The sequence below is a fragment of the Idiotropiscis lumnitzeri genome, chromosome 10, assembly GCF_059441095.1.
Source record: "Idiotropiscis lumnitzeri isolate Australia: NSW breed Sydney's pygmy pipehorse chromosome 10, RoL_Ilum_1.0, whole genome shotgun sequence".
NCBI lineage: Eukaryota > Metazoa > Chordata > Actinopteri > Syngnathiformes > Syngnathidae > Idiotropiscis > Idiotropiscis lumnitzeri.
The window spans coordinates 16,494,037-16,519,195 of record NC_142400.1 but is presented as its reverse complement, the minus strand read 5'-3'; the positions used below and the strand labels follow the sequence as shown (position 1 = coordinate 16,519,195).

The following is a 25,159-nucleotide window of genomic DNA, read 5'->3' as shown; positions in this document are numbered from 1 at the left end:
TCCTACTCCAAGTCATCTGATTCAAACGATCTGCTAATCAGCAAGCTCGGTAGCCTGAAACAATCCTAATTGTTTGAATCACGCAGCAAGAATAAATACCAAAAACACACTGAAGGAGTTCATCAGGAGCAAGGAGTGGTGGGGCAAGGTTTTAGACCGGCGTGTTTGACTTCCACACTTGAACCATGAAGGCTGTAACCTTTTGAAACTACAACTGAAAGAGTCTGTGGTAAAAGCTACAAAAAGCATTCTGTTGGCAATGGTTGAAGACATATTCTTATATCTTATCCACTAAAACCTTTTTAAATTTATCTTTTCCAACATCATGTTCTGCTATTGAAGCCAATTGTTTTCAATTTGCGGTTTTGCAAACTTGAAGGAATATCTCACTACAGCACATCCGCAAAGTATTCACATGCAGCACATTTTTTTATGTTACAGCCTCATTTTATAATCAAGTATAAAAATGAACCTAAGCACACAGCCAAGACAACAAAGGAGTGGCTTCAGGACAACTCCGTTAATGTCCTTGAGTGGCCCAGACTTGAATTCTATCGACCATCTTTGAAAAGTCTGAAAATTTCTTGTGTTAAATTGTTTATCAAGCTTGTGGCATCATAAAAAATACTTGAGGCTGTAAATACTGCCAAGGTGCATCAACAAAGTATTGTGGAAAGGTTTCAGTGACTACTTATGTACATGTCATGTCTTAGGTATTTTTTTCTATTAAACTTGTAAAAATTATATATTTTCAACATTGTCATTATGGGTTGATGTGTGTGCAGAATTTTGTTGGGGGGGGAGTATTCCATTTTGGGATGAGGCTGTAACATGACAAAATATGGAAAAAGTGAATAATAATAATTTTGGAGAGGGGTTTAACTACCTACCAGGAAATCTTATCAGTAACCAACTTGGACACATTCTGCAAAGTAAAAAGCAGAATGCTTTTCCAAAACATGACATGGTTTCGGAATGAGATGGCAGTTAGCTAGACCTTCATTTTTGCTCCTAATCAACTGTGGAAAAAAACATTTTGGGAAAATGGATAAAATGTCAATAAAGACACAGTGTATTTCTAATTGCTGGATTATGTAGTAGAAATTCGAAGGGAATGAGTTGTAGCACTGCTGACTCAAGACACGATGGGTTTGAATGTGTGTCATCGTGGGCTTTTCTGTGTTGAGTCTACTTATTTGTTTGAACCATTTATACTAAAATAGTCTGCTGTGCAAACTGTCCATACAAGCTTAACAGACGACAATGTCATGAAAAATATACATTTGTTTTTTTTATTGTACCATATATTTTGTCAATTCAGACCATTTGTGAGGGGTGGTCATTAATAAATGTCATCAGTCATCTTCAGATATAATTCTATTTGGACAGTTTTATATACAACACTTGGTTTTTTTTAACATACACATTTACACAACCACTTCAATGTATTTTAAACACAAATCACTAAACATCAACACGGAAGACACAGTTGTCAATACTCACAAGCACGTGTAGAATACAAATGTAACAATATGACTGTGCATTTTTCAAAACAAATGTAAACCAGTTTTCACAAAGTGTGGCTCCAAAGCAAATGTAAACCAGTTTTTAAAAGTTCTTTTTAAAAGTGAAAGAAGCTTGTCTTGTGTATTTTACCCATAAGGAATGAGCATGCAGCATTGACATTCAAGTGTAGCAGAGAGGACTGACATAAGAGAAGATGGAGAAGAAGTGTGCTCCGTGACCCCAAAAAATGATTAGTCATCACCTTGAAGACAGAGTGAGGCAAAGTCTTACAATTTGAATTCCAGAAGATTGCAATCAATCTTGTAATACACGTAGGGATAATATTCTTGCTGGCTCAGATTCAATCCCGGAATATCCATTGCCGACTGGGGGGGGGAAATACAGTCATGTGCATGGCAAAAATTATAGAAATATGCAAAATACACTGAAACAGAGTACAAGACACTTTTCAAACATTGTAAAATCTGTTGCATGTGTTTAAGCATGTGTTTTAATTCCGCGCTAATTAATATTACTCCATATGGAAAGAGCTTTGTGACAGCTCCAATTGTTGTGAAATGGGCTAAATGAATAAAGTTGTATTGTTTTGTATTGTAGAAAAAAAATTAACCAAACAAAATTGCAAGCACAAAATGTACATAAAATTAAGAGGCGTGGCAGGGTGGCAACTGATGTCGGTTGGGCTGCTTGTTAAATTTTGCGAGTGAGTTGTGGCTGACAGCAGCTCATGCGACGAGTGTGCTTATTGTGACTGTTTTCCTGTTATTCAATAAACATCTGAAAAGTGCATCTGTGACTGTGGCTCTCGTGTCATAAATGATATATCGAAAAACCCAAACTGCAAGTTTTCCCCTTCAATGTGGGCCAGACGATCACCCAACACATACAAAGGGCTTCTTAGTCATTTACTTCAGTCAATGCACAAGAAGGGGCAAGACAAGTCGTGCCTGCTTCAGCATGACAGCAAAGCTGCTCTCATGAACGTGCTCACAAAGCACTGAGCATCTGACAGTTCCTAGTCGCGAAGAATATCACTGCGCTTGAGCAACCTCTTGACTCACCCAATTTGGCTCGGAATAATTTTTTTCTCTTTCCCAACAAAAGGCCCTGTTCACAAGACGCGGATAATCATCGTGTCAGTGACGATGGCACTTCAGAGAATCCCGGAAGAATAGAGTACACGAAGGTATGATAGAGAACGCTGGTAAAGTGCCTTTGACTCTAGGGGGATCACGTCGATGGGGAAAAACTGTAGTTTGCTTTTGAAATATATTCGACAAACTTTGTACATAAACATCCAACAAGTCGATTGAGCCCGAAAGATGCACAATCCAGCAATCCATGTAGTTTTCAGTGGGTTTTTATATTGCTCTTCCTATGCAAAATTCTTAGCTGAGGTTGGCTATGTCTGATTACAAATCTGGAAAATCCGAACAATCCTGTATCACCAAAGATGCTCCTGAGTGCTAACCTCAACATTTATTTTGAGTGTCAGTACTGCATTTATATGCTTACTTTTCTTGATATAGTGGAACTGAAATGAGCAATGAAAACCATAATACGCATATCCAAAGCACTTACGTCCATGATTGCTGCCGCACTGCTGTCCAAATGTTTGTATAGTTCATTCAGCACCTCCCTGAGCTTCTTTGTAGTTTTCCGGTTGGGCTGAAGTAGCATAGCCTGGAAGTTCACTGGAAGCCCGTACCTGAAGGCACACCGCATTTCCAAGAGTTATGCCACAACACGATACTACAACACTTCTCTGGAAAGCGTTTGAATAATGAAATGTGACACAAATGCAAGCAAGTCACTGCAGTCCATTTTTGGCTGATGTAGTACCTTAGAACAGATTCCACAAAGACCCTCAGTGCTTTGATGTGGATCCAAGCGATGAAGGCTTCACTGAAGTTCACTTTCAGCCATCGTACAAGTGGTCCCTGCAGCATACAAGAAAAATTCAGGTAGAAAAATTCGATATCTTATTAAATTGAGTTGTATCAGGAGGTGTAATAAGTGGCCAATACCCCAAATGTCCACCTTCCCTTTGAGGAAGGAAAACCCACATTACAAGTCCATATGCAGAATAATTGCATGTTAAGTGTTTTTCTGACTTGAGCAAATATTTTTCCAACAAAAAAAAACTACTATCATAAACATTGCCATTATTGCCAAGTAGCAAATCACTTACAAATTGCTTCTTTTTATCTGTGGATAGTCGGGTCATCTCCTCTTTATCTGCCTTCATCTCCTCTTCGTTGTACTGAAAGTCTCTCACTGAGAACCTGCAAGCAGAATGTTGAAGTTGCATGAATGTACTCGATTTAGCTTTGTCATCATCTAGGTGAAAGTCAAGCTGTTCAAAATACTTCAGATAAAAAATGTTTAAAAAAAAAAACAAACATTTTTGACAAACTTAGTCACTGACATTTACATTTTCCTTGACCTGGTTGTCCATATAAACTAATCATGACTGTTCACAGTGACAGTTACCTAAACGTGGTTGAGCGCCTTACTTGTTTTCTCTGGCTTTGTGTTTGAAGTCATCAATAGCTTTCCGAAATAGAGTCACACTGAACAATCCACTGTCATTGTCCTCAAACAAAAGACTGGAAGAAAGCACAAGGCTATCAAGCTATAAAGAAAACAATGATAGTAAATGTGTACACCAAAGAAATTGAAACAATACACTCTGAAAAGGTGCTATTGCTTACTTTGAGGATCGCGGCACCACCATCTCAGCAAGCGTTTCATACGTTTTCTGCCAGTCAGCATAAGATGTTCTGAAAGCATAATAAAACAGGTCATCTTTCGCCATATTTCATAGGTCTTGTAATTGATCTAAGATTAATACTCACTTTGGAACAACAGCCAGCAAGGTGATAAGGTACTCAGAGTCAAGAACAAAGTCTTCCTTCTTGACAATGTCAGCCAGGCTCCTCGTAAGCAGGCTCCCTCTAACGGCAGACAACGGTATTACATAAACACAGTTTTCACCCAGTGAGGGAGGTAGGTGGTATTACATAAACACAGTTTTCACCCAGTGAGGGAGGTAGGTATTGACAAAGCATTTCAATGAATATGCATTGGTCAAGCAGAAAATTAAACTGCTTTCTTTTTATCTATAAAGGGAATTTATATTTTTTAACGTAATATGTTTAAGTGGGATATTCAATTGGAGTGTATGCTACAGTCATCAGGTTTGTTTTGGGACTTTTAAGCTAAACATTTTTGCGCTATTCCCTTTTTAGCCAAGTATAATGGTTGAAAGTACTTTCACTATCCACTGTGGTGCTGATTCTACCAGCTGAATCTAATGTCCTTTGCATTAGCACATCAGGAATTAAACATTATACTGTAATTGACAGCATTTTGTTGAAGGTTAACTAACGCATTTTTTCTTTCAAGGTTCTGTAGGTTTCCTTTCAGGTTGTTATAAGCTGAGGCTCGGGTCTTCAAGTCGTTGTCAATCTGGGTGACTTGCTGTAAAATAAGAATCACAAAAAATTTACATAGTCCATTTTAGAAAACCTAAAAACTCAAAGCAGAACACTGCTTGTGTGTTATCCCACCAAAAACTGACTGAGGTAACAAGAGTACCACAAACTATAAGGCTCTGACATAAACACAAAAAGATAATACATTTATTTCTAATCACATTTCATAAATCACAGTCAGCCTCATACCTTTGAGATGATTTCAGAGATGTTTTTAAGTGATTGCTTGATAGGGTACTTGGCCATGTCCCATTGAAAGCGTGTGATGTAGGTGACAAGATCAACTGTGGAAAAAAAAGTTTCAAAAGACAGAGCATGCCTTATTAGGTAGCAATTGCCATAAATAAAGTAAAAATTTGCATCCTTAATACGAGCGATGTAACCCCATTTGTTATTGGTTATTCACACTGTCTGTCAGTATGATGTAGCAAAATCAAGCATCTGACAATCACCTTCATGTTTGCTACTACAACTGAATTCTAACAATTGCTGTACCTCCATTGGCTAGCAGGTTCTCCTGCACTTTGTCTCGAGTGTCTTCCAACACGTCTGCCATGTACTGTGCCACCTTCTTCACTACGCTGTGAACAATTTAAAGTCAAAGTCAAATGCATAGACAAATCCAGTGTATACCCCACGTTCCACCCTTAAATCATTCTACAAATACGACTTCTATGTCATCCTCAAAATTTTACACAAACATACATATTCACATAAAAAGGTTTCACATCATCCAGCTGAGATAAAACATGGCACGATTGTTGATACCATTGCAGTCTTTCAGAATTTAAGATCTTTCACCACATGGTACGAGAAGCCAAGAGAAACCTGACAAAACATTCTAATGAAATCAGTTCACCATGTTTAGGTTTACTATTCAATCCTATGTCAGTCATGTTCTAGTTGGGACAATGACAATAGCAGTAAAGTGTTTATTTTCAATACGCCAAGGGAACTTCAATAATGAACTGGGTTGAAGGCAAGGTAAAGGCAAACCAAGAAGTTAGTTTGACCTTACCCATTCTTGGCAAGATCCACAAGGGGAGCACAGTGAGGCTAAAACAGTAAATGCTACGTGGAAGATTTTGTGGCCAAAATTTCCAAAGGACTACAGAGGACGTTCAAACACACTTGTGAAACATAAGCCACTGGCTATAAATATGACTAATGAAAGAGCTGCTGGTGTGCCACCAAACTGCAAATTGCCAGGTTTGGAGAGCGGGTCTTGCTAGCCTCAGCACCATGTGAAATTCCTCATTGTTACAAAAGAAGAGAAGAGATTAAAGCAGTACTATCAGGGACCTGGGAATGTTTACATACAATAAGAAATCTTCCATGGATTGTGTGCACGAACATTAATAATGCATATAGATATGCATATAGACATCGACAGACAGATTCTAAAACAAAACTGCAAATTCAACTTACCTTTCAACAAAGGAATCCAATTTGGCCAATTCATCAGACAACCCAACTAAAACGTCTAGCGTCCCCACCTTAATACAGACAAACAAGCAAAGAAGAAAACATTTAATATTAATTATAATGACATTTGGTTATCTATTAGGAGATGGCTAGGCAGGCTGTGTTTAAACAGCGGCTTCTGAGATCCAGTCAGTCTACAGTGAGAACGAGGGGGTCCTGTGTACTTAGGATGGCGCCTCGTTGTCCAGAGCCACTCATGCATTACTAAAAGTTCCAGGAGCACATTGCAGCACCGTGTGGCATCAAGGTCAATGGGGTTACTTACCTTAAGCACAGACAGAACCAGATGAGCTGAGCTGCTCTGGATGAAAACTTCACCAAATCAACACTTCATCATGCAAACAAAACATCTGCTTAAAGGCTGGTTCCCCTACACAGAGGCGTCTTATTCTTGACAGTGGATTCATTCGGTGAGTGTAATTCTTTTGAATTATTTAATGAAAACATTGGGGTTTTTTTTACTAAAAAAAATGTACATATAAATCACCAGCTTTACCGAAAATCTTTATTTACTTAAAATGTAAAACTGTCTAAAAAGAATATGAGCTCTGATCCAAAATACAATTGGTTTTAGCTGTACTCGTGGTAGATCAGATTTATCCAACATGTAATCTTTAATTTTACCTACAGCAGTTATGTTGGACATCTGAGACCAGATCAAACAGATTTTAGACTTCATATGTCTGCTTTAACATAAAAATAATAATCAGAAACTTGGATCACTACTTGAAAATAAACATAGACACATTTAACTTAAAATCAAGGCAGCCAAACATTTCATTCCAAATTAAAATATAGTACCAAAATCCAAGGCAAGAGCTGTAGCAAGATTTCCACAACGACAAATCTGGCAATGCTCAGATTTAACTAGTTTCTGTGAGTTTCATTAATATTTGTGCTTTGCTATATTGAGTGCGATGCAACTCTTCATGTGGCATTCGCTACGCACGTACCTAATGGCGTGTCCCGTAAATATAACTGCTAAATCCATGCAACGATTATTGCAGCAATTTAATGAAATCAAAAGAAGTCGAGTAATTAAAAAAAAATCCAGTGAAGCAGATAAGTCCACACTAGCCTTGAGGTCGGGGATGCTGAATTTGTGGTTGCTCGAAAGGTTGTTGTTTCGTGTGGTGGCCGTCATCATTGTGTCCCATGTTTGCTGACATGTCTTCTCTCCCGGAGCAGAGATTAACCAAAACTCAGTCATTATGCTGGCAGACAGAGAAATCAGAGAGCAATTATGTATTTCTCAGCACTATAGAGCAGAATCACGTTTTTGAGGAGATGGGTAATAATACAGCGTGTTGGCTCTATCTCCAAAACAACTCCCGCTATAAAGGACTGTGACATAGTTTGTAAATATAGTCCACTAATAATCGTCAAGACGAATATAAATGTTAGTTATACTATAATAAATTGAACAAGGATTAGCCATATTATTAGCTTTATATGGGAAATGGTGGAAGAGGTTTTGGTTATTACAGGTCGACCAAAGTATTTGAAGCCAGTCACTCACCTGTCTATTTAAATGTGGTCGTTACGAGACAAATAGCACCTTTTGTGTCGTATTATACGATGGAAACTTAACTCTCATGGCTGCTTGCCATTGCAGCACTGTTAGTGAGGTTTCTTGACAGCAGCATCAGTCAGCTGACCAGCGATAGGAAGCGGAAGTTCGTGTCAACATTCAAAGACAAAACTCAGTAGCGCTTTTAGCTGGTTGGTTGGGGTACTGCCGATGTCAAAATGCAACGTGTGAGCAAAAACCATCGGAGGTCTTTTGACACTACGTTTTACAGTTCAGCAAAGTAAAATATGAATAATATGAATTCATTTTCTTAGTGATACAATAAATCTCCTATGCAAATGTTGGATATATTTGAGAGATCCAAAGCATACAGAAAGCATTCACATTCCTTTTTCAGACTGAATTATGTAGAATTTGATGTCGAAGTTATTAAGCGATGAAGAAGAAAAAAACGGGGGTGGGGGAAGCTGAGGCAACTCTATGGGGGGAGAAAATACACTAACTCTGGAGTTGGAGTAAAATGAACTTAATTTAATTCCTCATATTCCAAGAAACAGTGAGGCCTCCACCCCAGACACCAGGGCCAGTCAACATTCCAAGTGCATTAATAATGTATCAGAAAAGTAGACAAATGCTCTTGGATGCCAAGTCAGCAGCATTTGAGTTTTTAGAGATACTAAATTTAGAAAAGTGGCCTCAGGTTTCCTGACTTTGGGTGTCTCCAGTACAGAATCTAAGGAAAACGCCCCCAAAGGGACATGTTTATAGTTCAGTAGGTCTGGGGTTCATTGTTTGGGACACAATGCTTGGTCTGCCTGGAGCCAACCCTCGACATCAAACAGCACGGTGAGTTTGCCCATGGCTGGCTTGATTCCAGTCTACTGGGATGTTATCAGGACTCACACAATCCCAAGAGCTGTAGCCGAAATGCAGACTTCTGCAGACAGCATTGTCTGACTCTTCTAAGTAAAAAACAGATACAACTCTTGTTTGCGCAATACATAACAATGGATGAATAAGTGGACTATACAAGGCTAGTGACTGTGCATGGAACTCCCCAGTTGACTACAGTCACAATTATTACCAACCATTCCTAATACTCATCTGTTCACAGGCAAAAAACACTGCATAAAAATATTTTGCTCATGTCTTATTTAATTTTGAGCATAGGAATACAGTAGAACTCCTGAGTCATGATGAATTGCCATGACGCTCAATCTTCCCCTTCATCTTTTTGTGAAATGCCAGCATGGCCCCCTTATTGTACTGGAGTTGAGAAGCAATCCATGGTCAATTGGCTTGTACTTCAATAGTGGAAATCGAAATGCATTGTCATCACATTTTACATCATGAGGTGTTGGTTGCAAAGCATCATTGCCTGACAATTATCAAGTTGTACATTTCTCAATTTACCTCAACAATAAAGTTTTTTTTAATAAATGTGAAACGATTAGTCCCATCTCTCGTGCTTGCAGGAAATACTGACTCAAGATTTACACTTCGACGTAGTGAAATGTGAGATGTTTGTCATGCACATCCCTTTGAACGTCTTGTTCCAGATGTGAACATACATTACACACGAAACATCAAGTACACATTCAGTAAACTCCACGCATTATATCTGTAAAAATTAGTGCTGTCAAGTGATTAATTTTTTAATTAATTAATCACAAAATATTCCATGATTAATTGTGATTAATCACATTTTTCAACTACTATTTTTTGCGAAGCTTTTAACAGATATTTACTTGACTAATATCTTGGAATTGATTCAAAATCGCCAAATATGAAGAATATTTAATTCAAAGACTGTTCCAATAGCTTGCTTGGATTCTTGAATCCGATCTCAATGGAGACATCTTTGCAGACATTTATTTTCGAAACATTTCTCAAAACTTCCCACAAGCGCCACACTCCAGCAGTGTTGGTTTGCAAGGCCCAGTGGTAACTTAAACACAGTGTTTTGTTCTGAGACGTGCTAAAGATGTCCAGCTAATATGGCACAACATTTGCAAAATATGCAAATTATCTTTTAAGTAAATCAAACTGAGTTAACTGAGTTAAAATATTTAACTGAGTTAAAATTTTTGGGATCAATCACCTGAGTTAACGCTTTCATGTTGACAGCCCAAGTAAAAACGTATGTCGTCATGTCAATGTCGGTGCACTCCATGTTCCTAACACGCTCTCAGTATAACAACTGTTCCTGACAATCAAATATAATTTTCTTATAAACAATAAAGCTGTACTGTGTAACATTTGCCTGTAGATAAACAGTGAATGTTATCTAATGCTGTGAGATGTGATGTAGAAAAATAGTCAAGTCGTGTCATTATCTCGACACCGGGGAAATAAGGGTGAACCACTCTTCATTATTTAGATTGTGTTATTGTTGAGCCGTCAGTCCCTGTGTATCTCTACACAATTTTGATACAATTGTTAAAAACGGTCATTTACAGGAACAGCCCAAAGATAAAGCTAGTCCTTTTAGATGGAATTATGTGGAACTAGAAGAACAAGTGGTTAGCATGTCTGTCTCACAGTTGCGATTTGGGGTTCAAATGTCAGCTCAGGCATTCTTGTTTAGTTTATATTTCCAATAAATTTGTAAGCCACTTTACATGATAAAAAAAATGTCAATTAATAGTCATGACAAATGATTCAAAACTGTGAAGCAAAGCAATTGAATAGACGTTCCCTTGGAATATTTGTCATGCACATGCAATGAGTCTTTGCACAGGCCTGCTTAATATTCGGACGAGTCAGGGGAAATGTTTGTTTGGGTTCCTTTTACTGAGCAACGCTTCTGCTGAGTGACCTAAGGACACTATACTCGGTTATGTAAGACCACTCAATGTAATAGTTTTAACTTGTTAGTCACGTCCATACTTTGAATTAATCAAGTTAATTCTACAGTCACAAATGAGAATGTGCTTTAGGGTCACTGATCTTAGAGGAGGTTTTCTAACTGAATCCTTGATTCTCAATTGCCTTTTGGTCATTCCAATCAGTCTATTCAGGGTTTATTTAGAATACAGTGTCTGCAAAAAGGAATTCCAGCAGCACAGTGCAGCCACTGAGTTTCCCCCCCAACAGTGGGTGATACGCATGGCTAGCATACCCAGGGGTTGGGATGGCTATTATGATGCAAACAATGGAAATTAAACATTGTGCCGTGCCGGAAGCAGCTTAGATGCTATGTGTGATTGGGCATACGTAGAGAGTTGTTTTATTCTGCCAGAGAAAAACAAAACACGGAACAGCTTTTGTACTGCAGTCCAACAAAAAGTTGCACCTCTTTAACGTTTAAAGGCATTCTGCAAAGTGCAAAAGCTTATCCACATGTGACAAATGCTGGTAATGTTTCCCATATAGAGAGGAATTTACATCTTTAAATTTACTAATGTATGCGAAGTCTGAGGGGATGTGAGTTCACACTTAACATACATCTAATATATTTTTTTGTTCATTAAAGTTCTGCAGGAGCTCGATAACGACCCCGATCATTTGAATCAGGTGTGTTGGAAGAGGGAATGGTCTAAAACAGGTGTGGGCAAACTACGGCCCAGGGGCCACATGCAGTCCATTAAACGTTTTAATCCGGCCCGCTGAACTTGATAAAAATTAATGTCAAGTAAGTAATGCTTTTGTTCACTTTCATTTAAAATGAAATGTATTTTCGTTGAGGTTACCAAAACACTCCATCCATCTGCTCCTGGTCCGGCCCCTCTGTCAAATTATAGAACCCATTCTGGCCCGCCAATCAAAATGTTTGCCCACCCCTGGTTGAAAACATGCAGAATAGAGGAGCAAACTTTGACATTTTTGAATATGCGTCTAAAATACAGAATTTGGGTGGAAAGGTGGACGACTGGTTAGCACGATGGCCTCACAGTGCAGAGGTCGTGGGTTCGATTTCCGCTCTGGCCTTCCTGTGTGGAGTTTGCATGTTCTCCCCGTGCCTGCGTAGGTTTCCTCCGGGTATTCCGGTTTCCTCCGGGTACTCCGGTTTCCTCCCACATTCCAAATACATGCCATGTTGATTGGACACTCTAAATTGCCCCTAGGTATGAGAGTGAGCGCGGGTGGTTATTCGTCTCTGTGTGCCCAGCGATTGACTGGCAACCAGTCTAGGGTGTACCTCGCCTACTGGCCGAAGATAGGTCGGATAGGCTCCAATGGATGGATGGAATACAAAATTTTAAAATTGTCATAGAATATACAGTATTAGATTGAAAATGTATCAAAAGTAAACTATTTTCTAAAACACTTTTCTAATAGGCATGCATCTAGTGTGTGTCGAGGTGCGTGTGTCAGAATGAGTCCGAACAGCTCCAGAGAGAAAGAGTTCTGTCATGTTCAGCAAGTAGTTAAGCTTTCCTTGGCATCCTCCTCTTGAGGAGGGACATATGCAAATTGGTGCGCCTTGAAAAATCACACTCCCTCACACATTTGTATGTTCAGAGACCAGGAACTCAACTGAGATGCAACAAATCAAGAAGAATATTTGATTTTGAATTCAGCCTCTGCAAAAAATGCATACATCCATGTGCTTTGTAATTGACGGCTCAATCTTCTATAACACATTCTTCTGATTCCTCTGAAAAAGTCCATCATCTACAAACTTCTATCGACAGCATTTTATTTTCATCTGGAAAGCATGGGAAACACAATGAAGACTTCTTGACTCAGGTAATTAGAAATATTTAGTTTAGTTTACAATATGAATTTACATTTTACAAGATGATAATAATAGAAATAGAAGCGAGTAGAAATAACGTGATTTTTTTAAGTCTTGAATTGCTTTGATAGTTCTTATATTGATTACATATACAGTATTATAGAAACATGATTCAAATACTTGTTAATAATTCTATTTGGAAACTTTGCATTTACGATATTTATGGTTTACTACCAAGTTGGGTAGTAGTATAAATACTTTGTTAATACATGCTGCTGCCATTTCTAAGTATTAATAATCATACATCAGACTCAATCATCGGGCCCTAAATTAATGGTGCGAATTTGAAGTACAGTATATATTTTTTAAATGCTGTAGATACTGCCTAATGGAAATACAAAGAGTGTTGTAATCATGTCAGTGTAGTAGTTATGTTACTCTTACAACTAGTGCGATTATTATTACTACTATTATTTTTATTATTCTTAATATTTTTATTAGCAACGTTTTTGTGTGTAGGTTTTGTTTTGTTTTGTTTTCTTTTGTTTGTCAGTTAGTTAGTTATTGAATATCAAAGGCTGTAGTTTGATTTTGTTTTTGTTTTTTTTTTTGTTTTTTTAACCTGAAATGAAGCGTTGACGTATTTTGACGCTGCCCACTGACAACTTCCGGCACGACTGAAGTTCTCTGGTTGACGCTAATGTATTGTATCGGCTGACAAGATCTGTCTGGGTTATCATAATCTGAGTTAACCCTAAAACCCATGGCAGTGATTATTTTCTCATTTAGGGATCCCGCCACTTGTTAAAAATTCCGCCCAAAGGGAAAAAGCGTTCTGTCCCCTCTTTAGGGTTTCCAACCAACGTGAGTATCTGCATGTCGCCAGCTAGCTTGTTAGCATGCGTTTGAATGAACCTGGTGATTAGCGTCAGCGTGGTTTGCTTGTAGTTTCGAAAGATGAAAGAAATATGTAACATAATGCTTCAGAGTAGATTCTCAATTTGAATAAAGTATTTTTTGATGCACACAATACGCAACTAGATGGTCAAATTGCTGATGCTAATCTGTTGCGCTAACATCATCGATGCTGTTTGAATTTGTCAGTGACCAAATTGTTCTGTTTAATTCTGATTGTTTTTGCGTCATTGTGACTGTTAGTGTATTAGCTATACTATATTACAGCTCATTCAAAGATAATGTCAGTCCTGACGTCAGTAAATAGCACGATTAACAAAATATTTAAACCAGTCCCCCATTCGCTCCCCCCAAAACCAAAACAAAACGGCACACGTTTTATTTTAACTCTTACTTTTTGAACAACCGCACTAACGTTAAGCGGTAGATTGGAACTTTGTACTGTTAATAAATTGAGGTTTCATGAATCGCAAAAAGAAAATGGATTATGTTTATTCAGGTAAATTAATTGCATTTCTTGCCCAAAATGTTACCTTGCCAGTGATCAATCCTTCCTCATTTGTATAACTGCAGGTCTATAATAACTATCCAGAGGATCTAGGGGCGGCTCTGTACCGGGAGCAATTTGACTTCAACGCCGAGCCACCTTGGGATCCTAGCTGATAGTGGAAGAGTTTCCCCAAGGACTCATCCATGTAAGTTCTCATAGTGCTCAACTGATTTATATTTGCATCATTGTATCATGTCATGTGTCAGACGTGTGCAGAAATAGACTTGCATCATTTCCCAGGATTGTAGTTATTTTGGAATTCACAAATCATATCTATTTTTAGCATTTCTTTCACAAGAATCAATATCATGTTGATATTTATAGTATATTCAAATTTCAACGATGTGCCTTTTTTGTGCTGCAATTGTGACTAAACGGAAATGTAGAAAAGTTATTCAAATGCTTGGTGTGGCGGGGAGGGAAGGGGGCTCTGACTGTGTGTCTGTTGACACTTGTATACAAACGTATACAACATTCTATACCAAAGTATACTGTAAATTGTATGTGTCAAGAACCACATCTTTGAGAGCTGGACCAGTAAGACAAATTTATTTAATTTATGGTTACGTAATTGATTCATAATGCATAAGAAACATCTTACAGGTCCTGCAGTATTTTGGATTTATGTTGCAATCCATGTGAGCCATGTTTCCATAACTAAGCTTTTCAGAATATGCGTCCTACTCAACTCAGCTCCACTAAACTCTGATCTATGGAGAAAACTGTAAATCAGTGGGAAACCATCACCGAGGACCCAAAGTAGAAATGTCTGATCACGGCTTTTCTGATTGTCTTACAGTTTGTTACATAAGACTAGGACCCAGGGGCTCGAGACAGAGAGCGAGGAACATCACTTCGGACTAGCCATATTTTTTATGCCTGTTGGACACAGAACACGGTTGAGAGGATGAAAGGAATTTCAGACGAACCACATTTTTCAGTGGGCCTTCTGGAAGGCAGCACATCCCTCTGTGATGTGATTGACAATCACATTTATGAACAAACTTTGGTAAATGATCTCACTTGAAAAAACATATCGTGAATGTGTGTGCATTTGGATTCATGACACATTTTTACAAAAATATTCTTTATTCTGAATTCAGATGACTTTTTTTCTAACTTTAAGTTGCTCTTGTTCCCCCAGTCTGAGAAGAAAGCATTCTTTGTTGCAGACCTAGGAGTTGTAATGAGGCAGCATGTTCGCTGGCGAGCACACATGGCCCAAATTCGTCCCTTCTATCCTGTCAGGTGCAACAGCAGTCAAGGTGTTATTGAAGTACTGGCTGCTCTTGGCACTGGATTCATTTGTAGCAACAAGGTAGTTCGCACCAAAACAATTACACAACAACATGGTAAATCATTGTCAACAAATACATTTGGCACAGTATTGTGCATTTTTTTCTGTCATTGGGCCAAAACCACCTATGTCACAATTTGGTCATTTTTATTTTTTTCTCACATGTCACTAGCTTGGTCTTTTTGATGATGCAGTGTTAATTGTTGAACAAACATGACATTTTTTTTTGTCTCCTGAAAAGTGAGCATTTTGTTGGTACCAAGCTCCTGCCTGAGACCAGTAATGTACATTATCAACTCAGAATAATCAATGACCGCTCTTAATGAATGTGCATTGTTACTTTTGCTGAGGTGGATTAAAGTTTAAGGAAAGATCAATCTGTTTCAATCTGTTTGTTTGCATTTCAGTTTGAACTTGAGTTGGTGCAGAGCCATGGAATTCCCCCAGAAGATGTCATCTATAGTGGAGTTTGTAAACAGGTTTCCCAAATCAAGTTTGCTGCAAAGAATGGCTTTGACCTCCTGGTGTGTGATAATGAAGCAGAGCTGCGCAAGATTTCACGCGCCCACCCAAATGCCAGGTAAGTATTATGCAAAAAATGAAGAGGATATACTGTATTTTCACGACCATAAGGCGCACTTTAAAGTCTCAAATTTCCCATAAAACAAACGAGGCGCCTTGTCATGTGACGCGCGCCTATTCTAGAGACTGAACAACTCTCTCGGCCTTGAGCCTGTCCCTTTGGGGCATTGCAGAGTGCATGTTAGCACACCCTGCTGGCCAAAGTCTGAGATCTATGCTACAATTAGAGTGTGACAAATACATTATGTGAGTATGTTTTTTTCAGTGATGGTGCAAGAGAAAGCTGGACAAAAGGGCAGCTATACACAATGTCGTAGTCTTATCATTCATGTTATTGCAAGCAAGAAACATCACAGGTTTAGACAACAGACTGCAAAAAAGACCCCAAAAAAACACCACTCACATCTCTCTGACCTGATAAGGCTGATAAGATCCCAGAATGCCTCAGTCTGATAATCTCCCAGAATGCCTCGGTGTGATAATCTCCCAGAATGCCTCAGTACTGTTTTTGTGTTATTTTTATTTCTTTTGGTGATAGGAATGGCATGAGAGATACATGTTTTGTGTTAATTTTATTTCTTTGTTTCATTATTTGCTTGTATGCTGTTCAGAGACATTTATGGTTTTGATTTGAAACCATGACTCTAAGGAGTGTGGTGACCAGTGACTGCCCTCCCCTGACGTAGGTAATTAGGTGTGTTCTCATGACATCTCTGAGCTGAAGTGCTGCTACTAACAGCCATCAGCCTGTGCGTGCTAGCATGCGCGAGCTAGCATGCTAACATGCGCCTCATAGTGCGGTGTGCCTAGTCTTAAGTATTAAATACAGAAATAGACCCTCAATTGGTGCTGCGCCCTTTGATACAGCACGTCTCCTTTGATACGCACGTCTTTTGGTGGTAAAAATACGGTAGTTAGGCAAGTGATATTTTCTCATATACCAAAGTGTAACTAATATGTTCTGAGGGCAGGTTAAGAGGATATTATTCATTTTCATTTTTAATGGAGAACATATTCAAGGGAATTGCTGATTGTTCAGATGAAATTTCCTTATCTGATCATAGACCAGGGATGGGAAGATTAACACGTATAATGATGCACGAAAACTGATGGGCACGGTGCATGCGTCGGTAGAGCAGCTGTGAATTGATGCAATTTTGGGATGAAATCATGATGCATCTGTTTTTAACACCTGTTCATCAATACAGTGCAATCCATTTAATAATTATTTCCTCTGTGAACTCGCGATCACTAGTTAAACCAGCGTAACGCTGTAGTATGCTCTGCTGTTTGTGTATGCGTAGTAGTGCCCACAAATCAATTTCTCTTGTACATTCAATTTGAAATTTGCCCGCATGTGTGTGTATTCCTTCGGTCTTCACCATCCTCAACGCAAGCAAGTTTGTTTTGATACTGCTAGCTATTATCGTATGAAGGTGTGACCAACTCCCCTCTAAAAGGGAATTAGCCAGCATGATGACATCATCGGGGTCTGACATGAATTTGGAGGAGTCTCCCTATACGTCAGATTCACCTGCTTCAAATTTGGATTCATCTCAAGCAGTAGCCCAAAGATCTATGTGAAGATATCATCAATGCCTCACAAGCAAACAGTTGCATTCGGTAAAAGAAAATAACAGGCACTTTAACCTTTATTTGTAAACAAAGATGCAATACATGCAGAAGATTTTACTGTCTTAAAATACTTTCTCCTTTTGTATTTGTTTAACTTTAAAATGGGAATTTTCAAGTATAATAAGATGCAAAAAAAAGTATCTTTGGAGTTAGCTCATAGCTTATGTATGCTTTTATAGAAGCAACATAATGAGTGAAGTCACTGGCATAACTGAACATGCGGCACGCTGTCCTTTAACGTTAACGTCAAGGTTGATGTGAACAGAACATAGTATTTATAGTCGTTTTTTCTTTGTTTAGGCTACTCCTTCAGGTGTCAACAGAAGCATCAAGGCAGGACAATGAATTAAGCATGCCATTTGGCTGTTCCCTCAAAGATTGTCAACATCTACTGGAGAGTGCAAAGGAGCTGGGTTTGCAGGTGGTGGGAGTCAGGTGAGTTCGCATAAAAATGGTTTACTTTATGTACAGCATACATATCAGTAATGATCAGTTTCTTTTAACAATAGCTTTTTCATGCAATCATTTATTTGGATGCTAATTACTGGCAACTTTTGAACACTTTTTTTTTTTACTATTTCAGATTCCTAATTTCACACGACTGCAAGGATGACCATGTGTACACAAATATTATCTCTGATGCTCGTTGTGTTTTTGACATGGCGGTGAGTAAAAATCACGATTATAGTTTGCATTCAAGAGTACTCCCCCCCCAAAGAAAAAAAACCACTCTGAAATCCAAATGTTTAGAGTACAAAAATTGTGTACCTTGAGGATGCATTGATCAACTTGAAATTAAAAGGCTACAGCCAAGCATTAGGTAGGCCACTCACAATTACTGCAGCCAGATTGTCAATTGAGGTCTTTTTCTGCAAGGATCACACTAACAAGAGCAGTGTCACCAAGAAAACAAGCTTAATGTGCTCTCTTTTACCAACTTATTAATATTGTTTATAGTTGATTGGGTGATTACAAGGTTCAGTTGTATTTATCTATTTCTTGCCATCTATCACAATGACTTGCGGTACATTTTACACAGATTGTGGTTCAACATTTGTGAATATTTTTTATCTATTCTAGGAGGAAATTGGGTTCAAAATGAAAATCTTGGACATTGGAGGCGGCTTTGGTGGCTCAGACACCCATTTGGAAGTGGTTAGTACACTTCATGAGTCCCCTTTTTCTAATACAAATGGAGAAAAATAACTAAAGCTAACTAAAAATATAATAAATACATAAAAAATATGTAATTTATTTTATAAGTAATTTATTGCCAATATCTCTTGTAGATCAATCATGCAGTCATGTCTATGATGGACCAATACTTCCCCCCTCTTAGTGGAGTGAGCATCATTGCGGAGCCAGGCAGCTACTTTGTGTCCTCTGCTTTAACCCTGGCCATCAACATCATCTCGAAAGAGGTGGTGCTGCGTGACTGCCAAGATCAAGCAGATGGTCAGTGACATTGTACAGTCAGAAAATGGAGAAATTTAAACTGAAAGCTGCATTCACAACTGTAATATATTAGTATCCAAAACATTTTATGTAATCTCCCCACTGAGCAGATGATCCATCGCCCACTGATGAACCGGAGTTCCAGTACTACATGAGTGAAGGAGTCTATGGATCCTTTGCCTGTAAACTCAGTGAGATGGTGATCACTGCTCCCACTGTTCAGATGGTGAGCCTTTTTTAGCTTCAATGTCACCATGTAGCCACATAAATCATTCAGCTCTGTCACTTTACCCCAATGTGCAATATTGTACTTAGGACATGCGCCGTAAAACCAAGGTTGCTGCTGATTGTCTTTATTTGGGGTTGTTACCTCATCATGTGCTTAGATACTGCACTTGGTTTTAATGGCATAGGCAACCAACAGGATGAAGCCTGGTGTCTTTTCCTGTTTATTTTAATGCAGAATAATAATAATAATAATAATAATAATTCCCTTTATTAGTCCCACAATGGGGAAATTTGAGATTCGAACCCAGGCCTCCTGGGGAGACTGGGTCCTGAACGCGGCGCCTTAGACCACTCGGCCATCCTGGAATGGGCCACGGCTAGGCTATGTTATCCAGTATGTATAACGCATTCCCCATTATTATGCATATTATGTTTTCTCAGATTTTTATAAATAAATGCAATTTTTTATGCACGATGCATCCACCCATTCTCTTTCACTTATCCCAGGTCGGGTCACGGGGCCAGTAGCTTATGTAGGGATGCCCAGACTCCCCTTTCCCTGGCCACATCGTCCAGGTCCGTCTAGGCGTTTCCAAGACAACTCGGAGACTATGTCCCAATCCCATTACTTCCCTTATGCCTTTATCTTTGTCTTTCCCCTGCTCCTTTAACTTTTTTGGGGAGATGAAGACAAAGGGTAGAAAAATATAATATGAAGTTATTTATTGCCAATATCTCTTGTAGATATATCCGCTACGTCATCACTTCAAGCCACATGCAGGTTGTGTCATAAGCAGACGCAACATTACTTCCTAATAATAACTACATGACACTATTGATTACACAGCAAAACAATGAAAAACGGATGCCAATCAATTCAGAAGCAGCTTAGCCTCAATGCTAATAGCCCCGACCACGATCCAGCGATCGTTAAGCAACAACTTTTAAAACACGGCTAATTACAATAACCTACAAATATCTAATGAAATCTCGAGTGTTATTGGTATGAAAATTAATTTTTCACGGCTTTCGGAAGCAATAGTACTGTTTGGTCCGAGAGCCAGCTCTACAGAGAGTGTTTCAACCCACAACTCAAAACACGTCATTGTAGCAAAGTACAGAAAATCCGATAAAACCAGGAGTCAATACGATGAAACACAAATATATTACTTACATTTGTTTCCCGCTTCTTCTCGTTCATTGGTGTCATTTCTGCAGACATTGTATTTGTTTCCGATTGGGCGTGTGTAGAATCTAGGGAGGTCGGCGGGGTCTGTCTTCGTGCTGAAGGGCCACACGCCCCTTGTTTGTGACCCTCCCCCTAAAGTTTACAGAGAAGTGGGACACGACTTGTCGTGAACTCGCATTTCAAGGTGGAAGGCTCAAGACGCGACGTAAGGGGTAGTAATGGTATTGGGCCTCTGTCTCCCAGCATGTCTTGGCTCGATCTTGGTGGCCTCCCTGTGGGACTTGCCCTGAACAGGGACGCATCCAGGTGGCACCCTGATAAAATGCCCAAGCCACCTCATCTAGCTTCTCTCAATGCGAAGGAGCAGCGGCTCGACTCTGATATAAGCCAGATCATCAGCTGTGTTGGCTTTGTGCCAAACATACTTCCTGGTGTTCAGGCCAAAATTTGAATTTTCATTTCATCTGACAGCATTACTCTTTCCCACATTGCTGAAGTGTCTTTCAGATGTGTGGTAGCATACTGCAAATGAGCATTGAGAGATGTTGTTTGTTTAGATAGGTAGACCTTGTGTAAAGTGTGGGATATTTTGGATTTGTGTACATTAGTCTCAGCAACCTGAAGAGACTTCAGGTCTTCAAAAGTTACGGAGGGGTTTGCTCTCACTTCACTGAGCGGTTTCCCCTTGCTTTTTGCCGTGATTTCGACGGATTCCCTGTTCTCCGGAGGTTCACAGTGGTGTAGCATGGCACGTCCACTTCTGGACCAGTGATGACTGCATAGCTTTGTCCATCTTTTTGCTTTTCTAGTTCTTTTTTCTGAGGTATTCGAACAGTCCCTGGGACTTCATGACTATTGTCTGACGACAAGCATGGGATGACTGGACGGCTGATTATTGGGCACAATTTATAGGGAGTAATTAAGCCTATGTGAGTCACACGTGACTAAATGCAGGCTTTATTTTCTTCAGTCTTTTTCGAGTCAAAATATCAACTTTGGTGCAATGGTGTGAATACTTTTGCAACAATGAAATACAGACGTATGCAATCCATCTGAAGTAAAGTATATTTATGAACAACAGTGATGGATTGGGTTTTTTTGCGCTGCTTCCTTTCACTCAAACAGGCGAAACACACTTTTTCTTTGTTCTGTGATGAGAAATTAAGCGTTGCTCATGTGTATGAACACTTTTCCAACCCACTGTAGGACCTCATATTTCACAACAGCTTTGCATGTCCTGCCTCCTTGCAGGTTTTCGGAAATTCTCTGCTTGAATTATTTTGCAGAATGTCAGATTAGACCTCCCCGAAGCTGCTGTTTTCATGTGAACTGCCTCCCGCCCTAATAGATCTTTCCTTGAAAATACTCCAAAGGTTCTAAGCAGGGTTGAGGTCAGGGGAGGATTGTGGTCTCACCCTGAATCTTTCCCCTTTTATACCCATGTAATGCAGAGTAGGGATGTCACAATTGTATAATTAAATATGTATAATGAAATGTGTTCAAGTCATTCTGGACTTGTGATTCAAAACAAAGCAAATGTGAATTCTTACAAGCAATGCTTACATTAGCAATGCTAGGAATTGACCTGGATGTCACTATTTTACACGTTAAAAATTGGATTATTTAAAATTTTGATTCTCAATCATGGAATCATTTCCTTTTTCTATAGCATTTAAAGTGTAACTGCCAGAATAATAAATTTCGAAATATTCAGCTACCAACCTGGTCGCTCAAGAGTTAATTTGAAGTAGCCAAGTTAATCCAGTGCGTAAACTGCCACTCAGCCTGGGAAGGAAGGCTGAGTTCATAGTAATTCACTCTTAAATCTATCAGCTAATATTTTTCCTATTGTATACGTCGGGATGTTATCACAGCACGCTGCCACCCAAATGGAATATTTTCCAATTCAGCGTAGAGGCAACTGACCCCAGCCTCCTCAGCATGGTGTTGCGCCCTCACAGAGAATACACAAGTGGGTTGGTTGGCGGCATGCAGTGCTATGCCAAGTGCAGTGCGATAAGGGCTTCATGTTTAAAAGGTTCAGTATTAAATGAACAACTTGAAAACATAAATGTAAGTTATGAAAAATGTGTCTTTGTGTGCTGGCAGAACACTTGTTCCAAAGGTCCAGTGTTCAGTAGCAGCCTGTGGGGTCCCTCTGGTGATGACCTGGACCTGGTGATGGAGCACTGTCTTCTGCCTGAGCTCAACATCGGAGATTGGCTCATGTTCAGCCACGCGGGAGCCTACTCTGTTGGCCAGCCTCTTTGTACCTCTGATTCACCCTCACCACCCGTATTCTACATTGTCTCCTCTAGGGACTGGTAAGGACTTCAGTGGTGTGTCAACAAATCCTTGCCATTCCTGATTTGTGTTCATCCTCCTCCAGGTATGAAATGCAAGTTTTGGGTGTCACCCAAGAGGCAACACTGAAGAATTTCTCATTGGTCCCCTATTTTCTCAATGCCTGCATAACAGATGCGGCACTCTCCATCCCAGCTTAGCAGTCAGTAGACCGCTACTTGTTTCTGTAACTCCTTTGTGATCCAGGCTGTAATTGTTCGAACTGAAGTAGCTTATTACGAAACAAAATGGATGACCCCTTGACCATAGAATACTGTTTACACTAATAGTAATTTTAAAATATATTATAAAGTCATTGTCTTCATTGCCAGTCTTGTAGAATGTGTATCTCTTGAGCAATGTATTTAAACCGTTTAAACAAGTTTTTAAGATCTTGTATTTAATTGGTTGCATAGTATATATTGTGTAAAGAGAACTTGCTCACATTGCATTTAAAAGCGGTGTTTTGATGTTGAGATTTTATACATGACAGTGGTTTTTCATGTGTTTGACGAAGTTATTAAGAGTGTAATGAGTTAAGTGCACAATTTGCATAAACACTTGTGCTGGCCTGATTGGAAAGGCAACGTTGCAGTATTAAGTCTGCCCTTTGCTGCCTCACTGACCACTGAAGTTCTGGCATGTCATGTCACACAGAAAGCAGGTTTAGTAGAAAAGCATGTACTGCAGATGGAGCAAAGTAAGTGTGGGTGGCTGAATCTGCAAATATGATATAGGTTATTTATAATGCCAGAAACCTCACTTTGTTTTCATTGTTTTTGCCTAATTGTTAAATATTTAAGACTATTTCATGTCTCGTTGCAGTGCATGTTGTCTTGTTTGAAGCCTGTTAGTTGTTGTCGCTCTGCTTGGCAAAATTAATAAAATGGTCAAATCAATCGTCTGCCTGACAAAGTAATTGAGCATTACAGCAAACAATGGACTCGCTACGCTATTGAAAAATTCTAGGATTCTAGGAAAATATAGAAAATTCCACCAATGCGCACAGTTAGACTGCTTTGCGCAAGACTTGCCTGGGCACGAAAATAGGGCCCTTGGATGCTATCCTTCAGGAGACACAAACGTGTGCGAGTCACCTACAAATAGGATGGTGACCAGGAAGCCCCATGAAGCGAGCATGGCACAGTATCCACAACATCATGTCGTGCATCCAAACCCTTTTTTTTTCACCCCTTTTGCTCAAGTCATTTGTTCTCAGTATGAGTACAGCTACGAGTTTAATCTCTCACTTAATGAGCCACAGAGTTGATTCATTTTCACAATTTACTTCCAGTAAAGTTTCCTCATTATGTCACCTTAATTCTAAATGTAGCTTATACCATTGCTTATAGAATATGGCTATTCCAAAGTGCTTTGGCAATAAATTCAATGCAGGCTCACTTTAACATCACAACTGCAAGTTGTAATCAAATTGTATATATTATTCTCAATAGAAAAAAAATAACTGATATTTCCCTGTTTGTTTTTTTTTTTTCAAACAATTCAGTCTTTTGGAATAATGCGCCAATAGTTTGTACGTTCATAAATCCTTCAAAATTCTCAATCATTTTATTATGTGTCGGAAAATTAACAAACTAATGTACCCAAAGTTGTTGCTTGGGTCGGATCACAGAGGATGGCCTCGGGCAGGCCCAAGGATTAGGTAAGTATCAGCTGTCTAGACCTTCCAGCAAAGCACAAAGAACAAGAAAAACAGGCCGGCTGTCGAGACACAATGGAGAAATACACACAGAGGGACTTGCGGCGCTGCACTGAAGGTGTTCCTCAAAAGCACAAGATCCATTACTAGTTCTTCCATTTTATGCAGTCATAAACAAATCATTATAACATATTTTGATCAAGTAATTGAGAATGTCAGACACAGCAGAGAATTATATATAATTATTATATATTTGCATGGATGTGCCAGAACATTTGCAAATTGATCAAAGAAATGAGAAACTGCTTTTTGATGTGGACATGGGTCACAATATTGTGACAATCCTATTTCAATTCTAATCTGGGATATGCTCCGAAGCAACCGAGAAAATTTTAAATCTTGCAGTTTGCTTTGATACATTTCTAACTGAATTTTCACATCTTTGTGTCTCTTATTCATATAAAAAAGATTAGGAACAATTGTCTGTTAATTTTGACATGATCAATTGCATCATGTTTATCAGAAATGTATTATAAAGGGCCTCTGTTGAATTGTTTCACACCCCATAAAATGTTGGCTTTAGT

The 25,159-nt window shown here is 39.0% G+C and overlaps 2 protein-coding genes across 2 annotated transcripts; one reads left to right on the top strand and one right to left on the bottom strand.

Moving 5' to 3' along the window:
• Positions 1-1,278: 1,278 nt before the first annotated feature.
• Positions 1,279-8,184, bottom strand: LOC148329520 (V-type proton ATPase subunit C 1-A-like). The gene is made up of 13 exons (XM_088307456.1): positions 8,029-8,184; positions 7,588-7,723; positions 6,453-6,520; positions 5,520-5,605; positions 5,214-5,308; positions 4,919-5,010; positions 4,386-4,484; positions 4,242-4,310; positions 4,044-4,136; positions 3,719-3,812; positions 3,370-3,467; positions 3,109-3,235; positions 1,279-1,892 (listed from the first exon to the last, which is right to left on the bottom strand). The coding sequence occupies exons 2-13, from the start codon at positions 7,717-7,719 to the stop codon at positions 1,794-1,796; spliced, it is 1,152 nt and encodes a 383-aa protein (XP_088163582.1). The 5' UTR covers positions 7,720-7,723; positions 8,029-8,184; the 3' UTR covers positions 1,279-1,793.
• A 5,186-nt stretch (positions 8,185-13,370) lies between these two features.
• On the top strand, positions 13,371-23,814 carry LOC148329519 (antizyme inhibitor 1-like). The gene is made up of 12 exons (XM_088307349.1): positions 13,371-13,585; positions 14,210-14,331; positions 14,986-15,195; positions 15,331-15,504; positions 15,891-16,063; positions 18,001-18,135; positions 18,284-18,365; positions 18,781-18,855; positions 18,990-19,155; positions 19,266-19,381; positions 22,682-22,896; positions 22,962-23,814. The coding sequence occupies exons 3-12, from the start codon at positions 15,094-15,096 to the stop codon at positions 23,074-23,076; spliced, it is 1,353 nt and encodes a 450-aa protein (XP_088163475.1). The 5' UTR covers positions 13,371-13,585; positions 14,210-14,331; positions 14,986-15,093; the 3' UTR covers positions 23,077-23,814.
• Positions 23,815-25,159: the final 1,345 nt, after the last annotated feature.

What these genes read in the sequence shown, in the direction of transcription:
- LOC148329519 (XM_088307349.1), top strand. Translation starts at nt 15,094, where the DNA reads ATGAAAGGAATTTCAGACGAACCACATTTTTCAGTGGGCCTTCTGGAA. An exon ending in CGCGCCCACCCAAATGCCAG is followed by an intron (nt 16,064 to 18,000) that starts GTAAGTATTATG and finishes TTCTTTGTTTAG; the next exon opens with GCTACTCCTTCAGGTGTCAA. An exon ending in CAGACACCCATTTGGAAGTG is followed by an intron (nt 18,856 to 18,989) that starts GTTAGTACACTT and finishes TATCTCTTGTAG; the next exon opens with ATCAATCATGCAGTCATGTC.
- LOC148329520 (XM_088307456.1), bottom strand. Translation starts at nt 7,719, where the DNA reads ATGACTGAGTTTTGGTTAATCTCTGCTCCGGGAGAGAAGACATGTCAG. An exon ending in TTGCTGGCTGTTGTTCCAAA is followed by an intron (nt 4,311 to 4,385) that starts GTGAGTATTAAT and finishes TTATGCTTTCAG; the next exon opens with AACATCTTATGCTGACTGGC. An exon ending in TTTGTGGAATCTGTTCTAAG is followed by an intron (nt 3,236 to 3,369) that starts GTACTACATCAG and finishes GTGTGCCTTCAG; the next exon opens with GTACGGGCTTCCAGTGAACT.